Source organism: Platalea leucorodia (genome assembly GCF_965183815.1).
Source record: "Platalea leucorodia genome assembly, chromosome: 19".
In the NCBI taxonomy this organism is placed as follows: Eukaryota; Metazoa; Chordata; class Aves; order Pelecaniformes; family Threskiornithidae; genus Platalea; species Platalea leucorodia.
In genome coordinates, this window is record NC_138841.1 from 1,414,987 (window position 1) to 1,428,718 (window position 13,732).

A 13,732-nucleotide genomic window follows, 5' to 3' on the forward strand; every position below is an offset into this window, starting at 1 on the left:
TCCAGAATGCCCGTCCCCGCCCCAGGCATCTGCCTGCAACCCGGCTGCGCCGCTACTCGCAGGGCTGGTGAAGCCCCGGGGCCGCTGTCCTCGCCCGGCCATCGAGGCCACGTGCCCGGCCTGCTCGTGGCAACCTGCCCACGCATGCGTGCCACCTCCGCTGGAAAACCCCGTGGGGGCTTTTCCTCCCGCACCGCGCTTACCCTGGGGAGGTGCCGACGGCGCCGCTGCGATGCCGCGGGGTTTGCGCGTTGCAAATACCCGGCCTCGCCCCTGAAACCAGCGCGAAGTCCCGCTGGTGCGGCCCACGGAGAAAAGCCCCTGCGGCGGCCGGCCGCGCCGAGGACAGCTGCTTCCTGCCGCCGCTTCCCTCGAGAGCCGGCACCTTCTCCCGTGCCAGCGGCGGCGGGAGCAGAAGCCACGTGAAGCGAAGCGGCACGCCGAGCCCGGCCGCCCGCGCTGGTTGCGCACCGCAGCGCCTTTTCCTTGGCTCCCCGATTTTATCTCCTTTCCTTAAAGAAGCCAGAAGCTGATGAGCGTGAGAGATAGCCCGGGCTGGCGCAGCGCATCCAGCGCGCTCTCACCGCCCTGCAGCACCGCCCGAGCGGCTTCAAAGCTGCCGGGGGCGTGAAGCCGCTGCCTCCGCTCCCGCGGCCGCCGTGCAGGCGGGCACCGTGCCCGCAGGAAGGCGTTCGGGTTGCGCGTTCATCCGCCGCCAGCCCTGCGGCGTCTCCCCTCCGCGCCTCGGCGGGGCTGGTGGCGTCCTGCCCGCCCGCGCCCCGCTCCGCCGCGGGGCTGGGGCCTCCGGAGCAGCCGCGGGGTCCCCCAGCCGCCGGCTCCCACCCCCGCGGTTCGGGGCAGCGGCCGGAGCTCCGCGAGGGAGCAGGAGCCCAAGGCCTTCCCCGGGCGGCCCAAGGCGAGCGCGGAGCGGATCGCAAAGGGAAACCCTGAAGCCCTCGTACTCATTTAAAATACTTTATTGCAACATTATCGGTCCTTTGATTCTCCCAGCAGCGGGACTCTTGCATGTGAACACCAAACCAGTTTACTCTTAAATTAAAACTCATTTATATATAAAAAAAATTTTTTTCTTCTTGTACAGAGAGGCTCTGGGCGCCCGCGGCCCTCCCGCTAGCAGGAGGCGGCGGCAGATGGCTCTTCGTGACCAGGCAGGCTAGCGGAAGAACAGCAGCCCCCTCTTTTTCCACCTGATAAGACTTTTGTTTCTAGCGGCATCCAAAAAGGCAGATTTCTCCCTCCTTTTCCGCGTCCCCCACGGGAGGACGACAGCCACAGACCTACGCGTCCAGAGGCCACCAAGCAGCAACAGTCTCCCTCCCGTCCCTGCAGCGTCCCCCTGGCTTCTCCTGGTTAATACGATTCTACTATATAATGGTTTTCTTTTCGAAAAGCAGCATTATTTTTTTTTAAAACACTTTTTATAAAAACTAACAGACAGGATCAACAACAACAATACAAAAATGCAATAATTGCTTTTCAACTCAAGTGCGCGGCAAATTTCCCACCCGCTGAGGCGAGAGCTCGGACCCACGGGGGGATCCGTGCACCGCAGCCCCTCCCGACCGCCGTCCGGGAGCCCTGCCGCGGAGGGCAGACGCGTTTCAGACCATAGCAGCACATTCACATGTATTAAATCCTAGTCCGATGTCTAAGCTACCTAAAAACCCAACCAGCTTCCGAGTGAGAGTCTCCCATTGCCCAGGGAGCTGGGGAGGGGACGAAGGGAGAAGGCACTCTTTGGGAAGGAGAGGAGACCGGCACCCAGGCCCCACACCAAGGAGCCGCAGTCTTCCTCCCTCCCCTTTTCCCAGCAGTTAACAATAAATTAAGCAGCCTCAGTGGGGCGGCGGGAAGCCAAGGGGATCGCGCCCGCACCTCGCCCAGGAGGCCGCTCCCCGAGGCGAGGACTTCTGCTGTCCGCGCAGCCGGGGAGCGCGGCCCCCACGCAAGCCGAAAACCCGCAAATCCCAAATCTAACAGCAACAAGAAACAAGCCACACGTTTCCCCTCCAAGCAGAAGCAGCCACGCCGCCCCCGGCAGCCCCAGCAATCTGGCACGAAGCGGCTGGCACCGAGGGGCCAACGAGCACCGGCTCCCTCCTCCCGGCCACGCGCCCCTCGCGAGCCAGGCGGGCCCGCGGCACCCCGGCCCGCGGAGGGAGCGGGCGTTAGGAGGCTTTTGGTCACGCAGGCCAGGGTAAGGGCTCGCTATCCACGACCGACGGCCCGCGCGGGGCTGGAAGTCGTCACGGTAAACACCCCCGAGGAGACGGCAAACGGCGGCCAGCCAGGCTACGAGGAACACCAACCGAGAAACATTTTACAACTTCGTTTTGGGTCCTGCTCCCCCTCCCCAGCTCTTCTGCCCTGCCACCACGAAAACGGTCGCTTCACCCCGGCCACCCGCAGAAGCCGACGGGCAGCGTCGAGCTCCGCCAGCCCGGCCGCCCGCTCCGACAGACGAGCGCGGGTCCTGCTCTGCGCTCCCGGCGAGCGGAACAAATCCTCAGCGGGCGTCCGGCGGAGGGGGCCGACGGACGGACGGGTGGGTGGGATGCAGCGACCTTTCGGTGTCCAGGGCGAGGGCCTGCTGCGGCGGGGCCGGGCGGCTCTCGGGAAGGGGAGGCTGGTCACAGGTTGATGTCCGTGACGTCTGTGGGCGTGCCGGTGGGCTGGCTGGCCGGGTAAGCAGCAGTCTTGGTGGCCCGGTATTCCTGTTGGGTTTGGGACGCCTGTTTCAGGCTCTCGGCTAAGGCTGCCTCAATCTGCTCCTGACAGGCTTTCAGGCAGTCCTGCGGGAGAGGGAGCGAGACAAGAGGCCTCAGTTCGCTGCTGCTCAGCGGTGGGAGCCTTACAAATAGCTCTGAGCAGCTGCTGGGCTACGTCTCTGGCCCCTGGAGTACATAAACGCACAAGACAAAGACGCCTTTTTCCGACAAGGGGCATCTCCAGCCCGTCTGTGCTTTAGGCCCCTCCCCAGGAGAAGCCCCACGCTCTGGTTGTCTTCTCCCCACCTCCCTGCTTGGCCACGTTCTCGAGGAACAGACGTTGTGCCCATCAGAGCTTCCCAAAGCAGCCGGGCTTGCGCCTGGACGCAGCGTGCGATTTCAGCGGCGCGGCAGTCAGCTGCCGCTGACGACCAAGAGGCTGGAGCAGAGCAGCTCTGCGCTGGCCGGCATCGACCGTTCCAACCCAGACTTCCCAGATCCACGAGCGACGGCCGGCGCACAGCCGCCACGGGCGCACGCAGGGACCTCGGGGCCCCGGGTCTCCCGGAGCTCGGCGTGGTCCTGCATCTCTGCGGTCACCCACCCGCTGCAGAGACTCTGCCTCCTCCCGTCCCTGCCCACGTCCGAGCCAGGACAAGGCGAATCCCTGCTGGGTGCCGCGGCGGACGCACGCTGCATCGCTTTGGGGATCTTGAAGGCAGCCGGACCCAGCCCTCCCAGACCCCCCCAGCCACGTGTTCCCTATGCTACGCGCCATCGATGCCGAGTCGTTACAAGAACGATGCTGTGGCCACAGAGCTTCTCGCAAGGCTTTCCCCCTCCTGCTCCCCCGGGGGAGCCCCGCTGACTCACCCGCACCTCCCCGGGGCCCAGGGAGCCCAGGGCTGGGGGACGCAGCAGCCCCGCAAACAGAAAGGCGCAGGGGACTGCAAGCAGTGACACATCACTTGTAAGGAAAGCAAACCCCGCTCCGTTTTCTCCCCACACAAGCTGTAACCAGAGGAGGAAACTCCTCCACTTTGACACCAGAGCACCGTGACGCACCGAGAGCGGCGTCGCCAGCGGGCGCACCCCAGCCCGGCTCCTACACCGCGTCTCGGCTCGCACCGAGGGGTAAGAGGTGGCATTTCGCACCTCGCGGCCGGAGCCGAGCTGGACGCTGCGGGGCCGCACACGCCCGCTGGATATTGTCACACACCGAAATCTCTTACCAGGAATCCGCTGCCGGTTCTTAGAAACTGACAGAGGATGTGGGGAGCGAAAATAGCAACGCCCACCTCCCCGTCCCCAGGCCGCTTCCCGTCAGTGGCAGCGCAGCCTCCCGCCCGCCCGCAGCCCCGGGGCAAGCTCGCTGCAGGGCCTCGCACCACGGCCAGCCCGGCCCCGCGCTCTCCGCAACCAGGCTCTCTGCCGGCAATTTTGGCAGAGATGCTAAAAGCTGGCTTGGCCACAGGCAGCCAGGCTCCTTCGCCGGCTGGCCAAGCCTCGGGGGCTGCCTGGGCGACAGCTCAGCTCGCCCCAGCCAGCATGCAATGTGCTCCGCAGGGCAGCCACGCCGTGGGGCCCTGGTTCAGATGCTCAGACGCTCAGACTGGTCCTGCTCAGTGCGGGACAAGGACTGATCCAAAGCGGCTCCAAGCTGCGCCCAAAGCGCTGGCACGGCCAGCAAGGAGCCGGCCTCAGCGCAGCAGCGCAGGTCCCACCAGCCGCAGAGCCGGCACAGCCCTGCGCCGCCGGGTAGCAGAGGTGAGCTGGGCTCCGTTTCGGCTCCCCTCCCTCGCCGGTGCCCTCCCTGCTTCCCACCTGTTCCCTCCACCAGCCCCGACCCAGAGCAGGTTTCAGCCCCTGCCCCATTCACCGCAGCAGCTTGAGAGCAGCTGGCTGCACTGATTCACTCTTTAAAAAGGCTCCGGCTAACAAATAAAAAAAAAAAAAGGAAAGCTGCACAAATAGATCAGGACGGCCTCCTGCCCCGTCCCCTCCCTGCCGGGACAAAGCCTGGTCGCAGCCTCCCACCCGCCGTGGCACCGGCACCTCTTCCAATTCCCGGCGCTGCTGTCAGGGGACTGTAACTAACCCCGCGCCCGGCTGCCGGCATTAGCGCTCGGGCAGAAGAAAAGATCAAAAGGGGCCCTGGCAGGAGAAAGGCTCCCGATTGCTTCACCGCAGCAGGAGCGACCTGGAAACAGGGGGCCCGACGGGGTGCCCCTTGCCCATTCGAAGGGCAGTGGCGGGGCAGGCAGATGCCCCCCGCCACCCTGACGTCCCCAGCAAAGCCGCTGTGCCAGCGTCCTGAAACGCTTTGTGCCCCCGGCCCCCTTCCCTCCCGAGCCTGGGCACCTGCAACCAGACACCGGCGGAGGTTAGCAGATGCGGAGCCCGGCTTCTCCCTCTGCCCCATCCCACCTCGTCAACCGATCCCACCAACACCTGCCCGCGCGGGGAACAGACGCTCCCCTTTGTGCTGCTTTTCAAAGGCTCCCGAGCTCGCCCCGCTCTGCGCAGGCAGCGCTGGGGGCCAGGAGCCGACTGCAGCCACAGGACTGACCAAGGGTGCTGTGTTTAGAGATGCTCACTCATCGCTAGGCACTCCTCAAACCAAGGTCAGCATCGCTATGAACGGCCTGATTTCCTCTCCGTCGAAGAACGAGCAGCAGAAAGAGGAAGGGTTTCCACCAGATCCAGCAGCAAAACCACTTTGCTGTTCCCCCTGAACACTCACCACCTCCGTGCCAGTGATGCTGGCCAGCAGCTCGGTGATCGCCTCGCCGGTGAAATCATTCACGGAGACCGTCAGGCCGTGGATCGCCGCTCCGATACTGCCGGTCGCAATCATGGAGGGGGGGTACATGGCAAAAGTGTAGTCTAGAGCCAGGACAGGGACACAAGGGGCAAAAGGAAGCAGCCGTTAGCAAGGATGCGCATGGCAAGTTCTTGGGACTCTGGTTTCCCTGGAAGACTAGAGAGGGCCAGGCAGAGGGGTCTCTCCGGCTTAGTGGGGAGAAAGGGGGGTGAAGCGACAGGGAACAGGCTGAGCATCAGAGCAGCAAGCTTCGTGAAGCTATTTCTCTGGGCCTGTCTCACCAAAAGAAGCTCTGAAGATGAGGTTGCTCTAGTGACTTAGAGCGAGGCTGATGAAAGCTCAGATTCAACCCGGCCTTACCCCGGACGCCCTCCCGCAGTCGTAGCCTGCGCAGCAAGAGGCGGTTTGCTCTTTCCTGGCATCTTCCAGGCACCCACTAAGAGCCGCCCGCACCATTATCCCACTTTGTCAGGGATAGAAAACATGCCATGGAGCAGCCAAAGGCTCTGATTTGTATGAAGGCAGGCGTTCAGCTCCCCAGAAAGGCAGGGCGTTGGAGACCAGCCCCAGGTTGCCCAGCAAGCCTGACTCAAGCCCAGGCTACCCTGCTCGCAGTGGCCGGCCCACCCTTCCCACCCTCCCGTCGGGTGGCTCCAGCGGGAGCGGGCACCCACCTGTGGCACACAGGGCGATGAAGGTCTGTGCGTGTTTCTTCACCAGCTCCATCTTGTCCTCAGGCAGTGGGAGGTGATGGAGGATGTGAGCCAGGAAATCATTCGCTATCACTGAGACCAGGTCCCACTTTAGCTGCTCCAGGACTAGAACCTCCCAATCCTGCAGAGTCAGACAGACAGACAGCACGTTATTCAGCAGGGCAGGAACACTCACCAGATTCAAGGGCAGATAAGGCCAGTGCTTGGGGAAGGGCCAGTAAAACAGTACAATCCATGAGACAGGGAAGAAAAGAGGGAATGTCCCTGCTCTGCGACTATGGCACAAACCCAGCCTTGAGCTGTTGCAAAGCCTGGAGTAAAGATCAGAAGCAGCAGCATAAATCTGGTTTCTTCTTTCCAAGGTGCAGTTGGATTAGCCTTCGACACTCCTCTGCTTTGCAAGGTTGCTGCAACAGCCCACATAGGAAAACCAGAGCAAGGAGCGGTAGGCGCACCATTCCCATATTCCTTCTCCATTCCCTACAGGAGAGGCCGATGTCCAGGCTCCCAGGAGCAGTCCAGCCTGGGGCTAACACCATCACAGCAAAGGGAACACAGCAGCTCACCTCTCCGTGTGCCCCTTGGAGCCGGCCAGTGCACCGACTCGTGGCTCCTTGGCCACGGAGCCGCCGGCGGCAATAGCTGCTCTGCAGCCAGCCGAAGCACGGGAAGGTGGGGGGAACACGGCTGAGCTTTCCAGACAGCCCAGGCTCCTGCGTGAGATCTCCAATCCCTACGGAGCCCAGGGGCTGTCACCGGGTGCTGAGGTCTTCAGCCCAACAAACACCGGGCACGCAGCCCCACGGAGGAGGTCCCAGCCTGGGCAGCAGCAGGTTGGCAGAACCTCCCCTACTCATGACGCCTCTTCTCTGCCAAGAGAGCCTCCAGCCGCGCTCAACAGGGCATCCCCAGCAGCTTCTCGGGGGAAGAGACCCTGGACAGCCACGCTAACGCCCTGCTCTCCCACTGACATACCAGCCACGGCTCACCCGTGCTTCCCAGGCACACGCCAGGTGCCTGCTGATGTCTCCGTCCCACGTTGTGGTGCTCTAAGGATCTAACGGAGATTTCTGCAATATCTCTGTAATCCGCACGCTGGGGAGCAGATGGCGGGAAGGCCGGGTGCCCCCCGCGGATTTCAGCTGGAGCCTGGGCTGCTCCTCTCATCTGCTCAGCCTCTCGCAGGCTCTTGCAGCTCGGGGCGTTAGTCCTAATGCCAACAAGAAAACCAAAGCGCAGAGCAGCCACGAGCAAGCACTTGGCAGCGTCACCACCCAGCAAGTCCTGCAGCGGTTTGGTACCAAAGCACTCCTCCGGCAAGGTATAAGCACGGCGAGCCCCACGATCAGAGCCTCAGCACAGAATTCGGGACCCCTGCATTCAGTTCCTTGCTCTGCCATCAGTGTCAAGGTCTACGTGACTTCGCTAGAATAGCGGCTGAATCAAAGTCAGAGGCCACACACATACTGGTCTCACTGGGCTTTGATGTTACGTCTGGGTATGCCTACGCCACCGACACAGCAGCCTCGGGAGAGGCGAGAGCGGCGTCTTCCTAGGATCGTTTCCCTTCCCATCCCAGCAGGAATGTCACGGGCAGCCCACACCCAGCCGCCCCAGCTTCTCTGCCGGTCCCAATTCCCCCACGTCCCGAGCCACAATGAAAACTTCTGGCCTCCAATTTCTTTCATCCTCCGGATCAGCAGCAAATCTGGTTTTGGCAACAGGGTCCAGGTACGCCAGAAGGGCCGCAGAAGATGCCCCCTTGTCCCCGCTCCCTGCTAGTGGAGGGGGGTGACGGTGGCCCTGAAAATGCGCTGGGAAAGGAAAACACCCTGCAGGAGCTGAAGCTCCTGGTTTGGAAGGACGGAGCTGAATTGGGATTTGTATCAGATATCTCCATTTCAGGGCCTAGTCCTACCCAGCAGAATATCTATTCTTTTTCCAAGTAGTCTAGGATTACAAGGTCAGTGCTGCCCACAGACGTGCCAAAGGGCTGCCAGAACAGATGGATTTGAAGAAGTGAGATTTTTCATAAGGGCAAATCTTCATTTTCTCTCTCTCTCTTTTTTTTTTTTTTTTTTAAACCCACTCTTTCCCCTTACACAACAATACCAGTTTGGAGTTGCTTAAATGAGCAGCATTGCTCAACCTGCTCCAAATCCCCCATGAGGCCAAACACGCCGTTTGCCATTTCTCAGCCTGCACTTTTCCAACCAGAAAGCGGAGCTTTGCTAGCGCACGCTCGCTAGTCTCCCATATGGATGGCCAGCCTGCTAGCCTTCCTATATTTTTAAGCCAAATCCATGGGATAAAAGCAAGAGGAAACTTCGCAATGAGCTCCAGAGCCTGCGATCAGCCCAGGTCACCGAAGGTGCCTGGTTCAGCTGGGGGATTGGAACAGAGGGGAGAGATCAGGCTTGGGTAAAAGAAGAAAAAACGGGTAGTGCTGGCCACGGGTTAAACTGCAGGAACACAGCAAGGTGACACAAGGGAAGAGCCGCTGGAGATGGGGAACTCTGTGCCTTGTCCCTACCTGTCGCTCGTCTGGAACCCACCAAGGGCAGCAGGCTGGGAACGCCGGCTGCTTGCTCGTGCAGGAGCCCACTTTCTTGGGAAGGGGCGCAGGCCAGTGCCGACACCTTCGGCAGTCACTGCCCCGAGGGCGAGAGGCCGAGGCAGCTCCAGCCTGAGCTCTCCACCGAGCTGGGAGCACGGCCCTTTTGCAGACCCAGGGAGAAGGTCAAAAGCAGGACCCAGAGATCGCTGCTTGTGAAGCAAACCCAAAAGGGGTCACTACACCCGAGAGGGGAGCTCCTGAGCACAGGGGGGACACCAGCCCAGCATCACCAGTGGCACATGATGTCCCCGCTGGTGTGGCAGACAGCTTGTCCCTGCTGGGACACGTTTTGTCCTAAAAAGATCCAGGGTGCAAGTCAGCTCAGCTGTCAGACCTCACCTGGGACAAGCTGGCTCCTGCCACACCGGGACTGATCCAGGACAACAGCCTGTCGGTTTGCAATGCACAAAATCAGCTCTTTTCCAGCTACTACAGAGCTTCATCCTCTTCTTAAAACCCTCGTTGTTACAAAAGGCCTGATCCCGAGACCCAGCCGGCACTCGAGATGCCAGCTGAAGGCGACAGGCGCCAAGGACTGTCACCAGCTCACAGGATTTAGCTCAGGGCAGCCTCTCTCCTGCCAAACCACCCTGCTCCTCGCTTCTCTCCTGCTAACCCTGGGGACTTCCCGCTCTCAGAGCAGCATGTCAGAATCTCTGAATCACTTTATCTGTGGAAGAAGCAGAACAAAAGGCTGCAAGAGATAGGCAAGCAGGTTTGCGACAACAGCACCACTCAGTATAGCAAACATCCTTTTCCTGGCATTTTGTTTTGCACCTAATTGAATCAGTCTCTGCCTGGCTAATGAAAGAGAGGAAGAAAGTGGAAAATGTTCCTTTGTTTCTCCAGCCTGCGGAGCCCACCCTCCTCTTGGAAGGGCTGCAAGCTGCCAGCGCTGCCCACCGAGCACCCCGTCGCTGGGAATGCATCGGGTCCCCCTTCTGCAAGATCCCCCAGGGCAGAGGTCCCCATGCCTGGCCAGCGTCTCTAGGGCTGGGAAGCGCACAGGAGCTGAGCTTCCCCTCTGCAAGCTTGCTCCCTTCATCTCTCCTGGCTGCATCCCACAAGAAAGAGGGGGAGAAGGAAGGAAAGCAGCTCTGGTTTCCCATTGCCCCCCCGACCAGGTGATCGCAGAGCACAGTCCTGTTGCAGTGAAACAGCCTCCAGCCCCTGGCTGCCGCCTCTGCGCCCTCTCACTAAGACAGACCCGACTCACAAGCAGAGACTGTTTTGCTCAATTTACAGCTCTGCAAACACAGACTGGGATGTGACGGTCACACCAGCTTCTCTCCTTTTCATGCAGCGACAGTCGCTCTGCACATCAAGCTCTACCCTCAGCACCACCCACACACCCGCTGTGCCTACAAGGGGTCTGTGGAAACCTCTCTGGCCAGGCTGCACAGGGAGCAGAGCCCAGCTCCTCTCTGCAGCAGCCCTGTCTGCAGGAGAAAAGGAAGTTGCGCTCGATTTTGTCACTCAAGTTGATAAGGTACCATTTTACATTGTCACAGAGCTGATGAGACACCAGCGAAGCGGGAGTGGGCTGCGCTCCGTTGTGCTCACGAGCTGACTCAAAAAGAGGGTGGAAAGAGCTGCTGATGTTGCTGTTGGCCACCCACCCTACCCAGCAGCTGAGACACCGCTACAGAAATGAGCGGCCATGAAAGTCCATTTGCAAATAGGAAATCTGGGGCAAACGTTTGTTTCCACCCCCCGACCAGAGCGCACGAGTGGATGTCAAGGGTAAAGGTGCCAACTTCAGAAGCAGAAACGGCCCCATCTATCCGACCCATGCAACAAGCAGAAGGTAAAACAGTAACACACAGGCATGTCTTCTGGAAAGTCAATGCTCCATCACAAGTGAACATCTCTCTACTCAGCCGTTCTCTCTCTTATTTTCACTCCTCATTGCCTGCTGTCACTGCTGCTCCCTTCATTATCGACCTATGGCTTGATCCTGCTTACGCTCTTTGCTAGGAAATACCTGGCAATGGGCAAAACCGACCTTAGGTCAGGGATTGCAGAGGCAAGCCAATGGATTAGGAGGAAACCAGGCAGATGAAGGTGACCTACGACTGCTCTCCCCAGCCTTCAAGCAGCTGAATACCCTGAAGGTATTCACCCTAAAGGCCAGAAAAGCCTTTATTAAAAAAAAAAAAAAAGAAAGAAAAAAGAAAGGTAGGTTAGATAACGCCCTTGACGGAAATCCAACTTCCTCCAAATGGACAAGTCCCTTGTTGCATCATTTCCTTCTCTCTAGAATAACTTCATCAAGATTTTGTTTCCAATGTGTCCTTTCTAAACCACTGAGCTGGTGCCAAGCATCCCGGCAAGAGAAGGAAGCAAACCTACTGGGAAAGTGAGCCGGCTTCCTCCAAAAGGCCGGGGAGGACACGCTGGAAGCTGAAATGGCACCGATCCACGAGAAGAGGCCAGGATGCACCATTGTCCAAACCTTGATGGAGAAGCTCCCCTTCCCCTCCCCACCCTCTTCCACTGCAAGATTGTGAAAGAGAAGCAACATTACCACGATTAGCACAGAGGAGGAAAACAGCAGCTCGCCCTGGTTTTGTAATCAGGGTATTAACTCTTGTCAGGTCCCAAAGCGATGACAAATCCTTCACGTATCTTCAGACGTTACCTCCACTCCCCTTTTCAGCGGAGAGCAATGGGAGACTGGAGCAGGACCTGCTCCAAACAGGGTTAAACGCTGACCGAAAGCAAGCCTTGCGGTGGGCAGGGAAAGGTGATCACCAGACCACGGGCTACAGAGCATCTCCTGCCCAGGCACCTGCAAATGCCTCAGCACCTCTCCTTAAGGGCTGTGGCTGCTTTGCAATGCCTTCTGCTCAGCCCTTTGGCTAGCACTGATTACCAGGAATAAACCCCTGCACTGCTGAGGTTTAGGTGGGGTGAGAGGGGGTAAGAGGAAAGGGATCCTATTTGCCTGAAAAAGCTATCTTTGGCTATCCCAGGAAAGGACTTTTGACCCCCAAAATGAAGCCATTCTTGTCCACCTCAACTGCATATGGATTCCAGAGCACAACGATGAGGGAGATCTGTGCCAGCCATCCGGCTGTGCCTCCTGTTGCGCTGAGAGCAACCCAGGATCCTGGTGGGAAAAACGTACCGGGAAGAACCCCAGTACCGAGCCCTGCACAATCAGGAGTGAGCAACAGGCGGCAGACAGCGCTTTCCTCCTCCATCTCCACCCCAGTGCTGCCAGGAGGAGGGAGAAGGGAAGACGAACATTGTGGCGCTGCTTAGCCACAGCTTCCTGCTGACAAACCTCTGGGGGGAAGAAATAAAAAAGACTCTGAGCGAGGAGGCATTAGCATTTGAGCGCAAGAGGGAAGGAAAGCCTCCAGGGATGTTGCACATGCTCTGCCCGCGACCCACCTGCACATCTCCTAACTGTTCTCCTTTGGAAGGAGCCTGCTACAAACACAGCTCAAGATTCAACTGAAAAAAGCAAATCCTCACCAAGGTTAAATCACCAAATAAATCAGAATGAAACACAGCTGGGATCCATGGCAGATATGCACAAGGTGCCCAGCCAGACCAACTCCTTGCAGGCCAAGGTCCACGCTGCAGAAATCACCAGAATTTGCTGTGACAATCTCCCCTAGTCTGCAGGGGTGATGACAGGACCCCCTGTAAAGTCTGAGAGGGAAACGGAGGTGAAGCATGGCAGTAAGTTCACCCTCCTGCAGCCCATGCTCCTGTTGGACAGAGAGCTCATCCATCACTCCGAAAGGACACAATCCCACACTGGCCCACAACGTGCATTCTGATCAGCTTCGTGCTCCTGAGGGCATGGAGAGCACTGTCCGTGCTTTGACGCCTGCTCGCCTACAAGACGACTGTTGGGCACCTTCCGCTCGGCTTGTTGGCTCTGCAACAAACAGAGGCAACTTCTGCTGGCCCAGCAGAAAAGTGAATGCAAACCAACTCCCGTTCCCCCTGCCTTTTTTTCCAGCTAAATGTTAACCCCTCATTATCACAGGGCCAACAGGAACCCTCCCGTTACAGGCTGGGATTAGCTTCACGTGATGGATCCCAGGCCTGGGAAGATACCCATGCAGAATCCAGCACTGGATGAGAAGCTCCGCTCAAGGATGAAGCTTTACCGACAAAGCAGGAGAAAGCTTTCGCACACAGAGATTTTGTCAGCCCCCCGCAGCAGGATGCCGCAGCATGACCACAGCTCAGCATCCAGAGAAGCAACGAGCACTTGTTTCCTCTGTGCATCCCCATCCCTCACCACTATTCGTGGTGATGATCCACACGCTTTTTTCCATAAGTGCTACTTAAGGCAACAACCACCCACAAGTGACTACCGGGAGAGAGGTATGGAGGTGAGGGGATTTTCCCCAGCCTTCACTGGCACTTGGAAAAACCACGTTCATACTCGAGTTCCCCGGTTACCAGCACTGCCTTCCGATTCACACCTGAAAGTTTTGTGGGTTCACTCCCCACCCTGGGGATAAATCACACTCAGATCATCTCACCCACCCCAGCCCAAAAATATAGATATTTAATAAGGCGATGACTAACCCTGAGAAATTCTCGTAGGCAAACCGTCTCCAGGGATGTTGGTTACTCGAAGCGAGGTGGCCGTTTCCTCCCGAGAGCTCTGATCTACCAGCACGGAAGGCCCCCAAGAAAAGGGGTTCTCCAATTTCCTCCCCCATTGGCGAAGCTGAACACAGAGGTTTGGATCTTTGCTTTGAACTTTTATCAGACATGAAAATGCTTTGCCTTTCAAAGCCTCCACAGCTTCTGCCTGAGCGGACGATGGGAGAGGCAAAGCAGCCCTGCTTTAACTCAAGGGCACGGAGCAGGACCT

At 58.9% G+C, this 13,732-nt stretch overlaps 1 protein-coding gene across 3 annotated transcripts in view; it reads right to left on the minus strand.

Moving 5' to 3' along the window:
• Window positions 1-13,732, minus strand: part of CCND3 (cyclin D3) — a 76,899-nt gene that overhangs the window by 28,457 nt on the left and 34,710 nt on the right. For 2 of the 3 annotated variants that reach the window (XM_082330267.1, XM_082330265.1), the window contains exons 3-5: window positions 6,228-6,387; window positions 5,473-5,615; window positions 933-2,813 (exon numbers count right to left, since the gene is read on the minus strand). In XM_082330267.1, the coding sequence (XP_082186393.1) occupies window positions 2,652-2,813; window positions 5,473-5,615; window positions 6,228-6,387 (465 nt within the window). In that variant the 3' untranslated portion in view covers window positions 933-2,651. Of the gene's footprint in view, window positions 1-932; window positions 2,814-5,472; window positions 5,616-6,227; window positions 6,388-13,732 lie in introns of those variants that run through there. The other variant, XM_082330266.1, reaches the window with a different exon arrangement.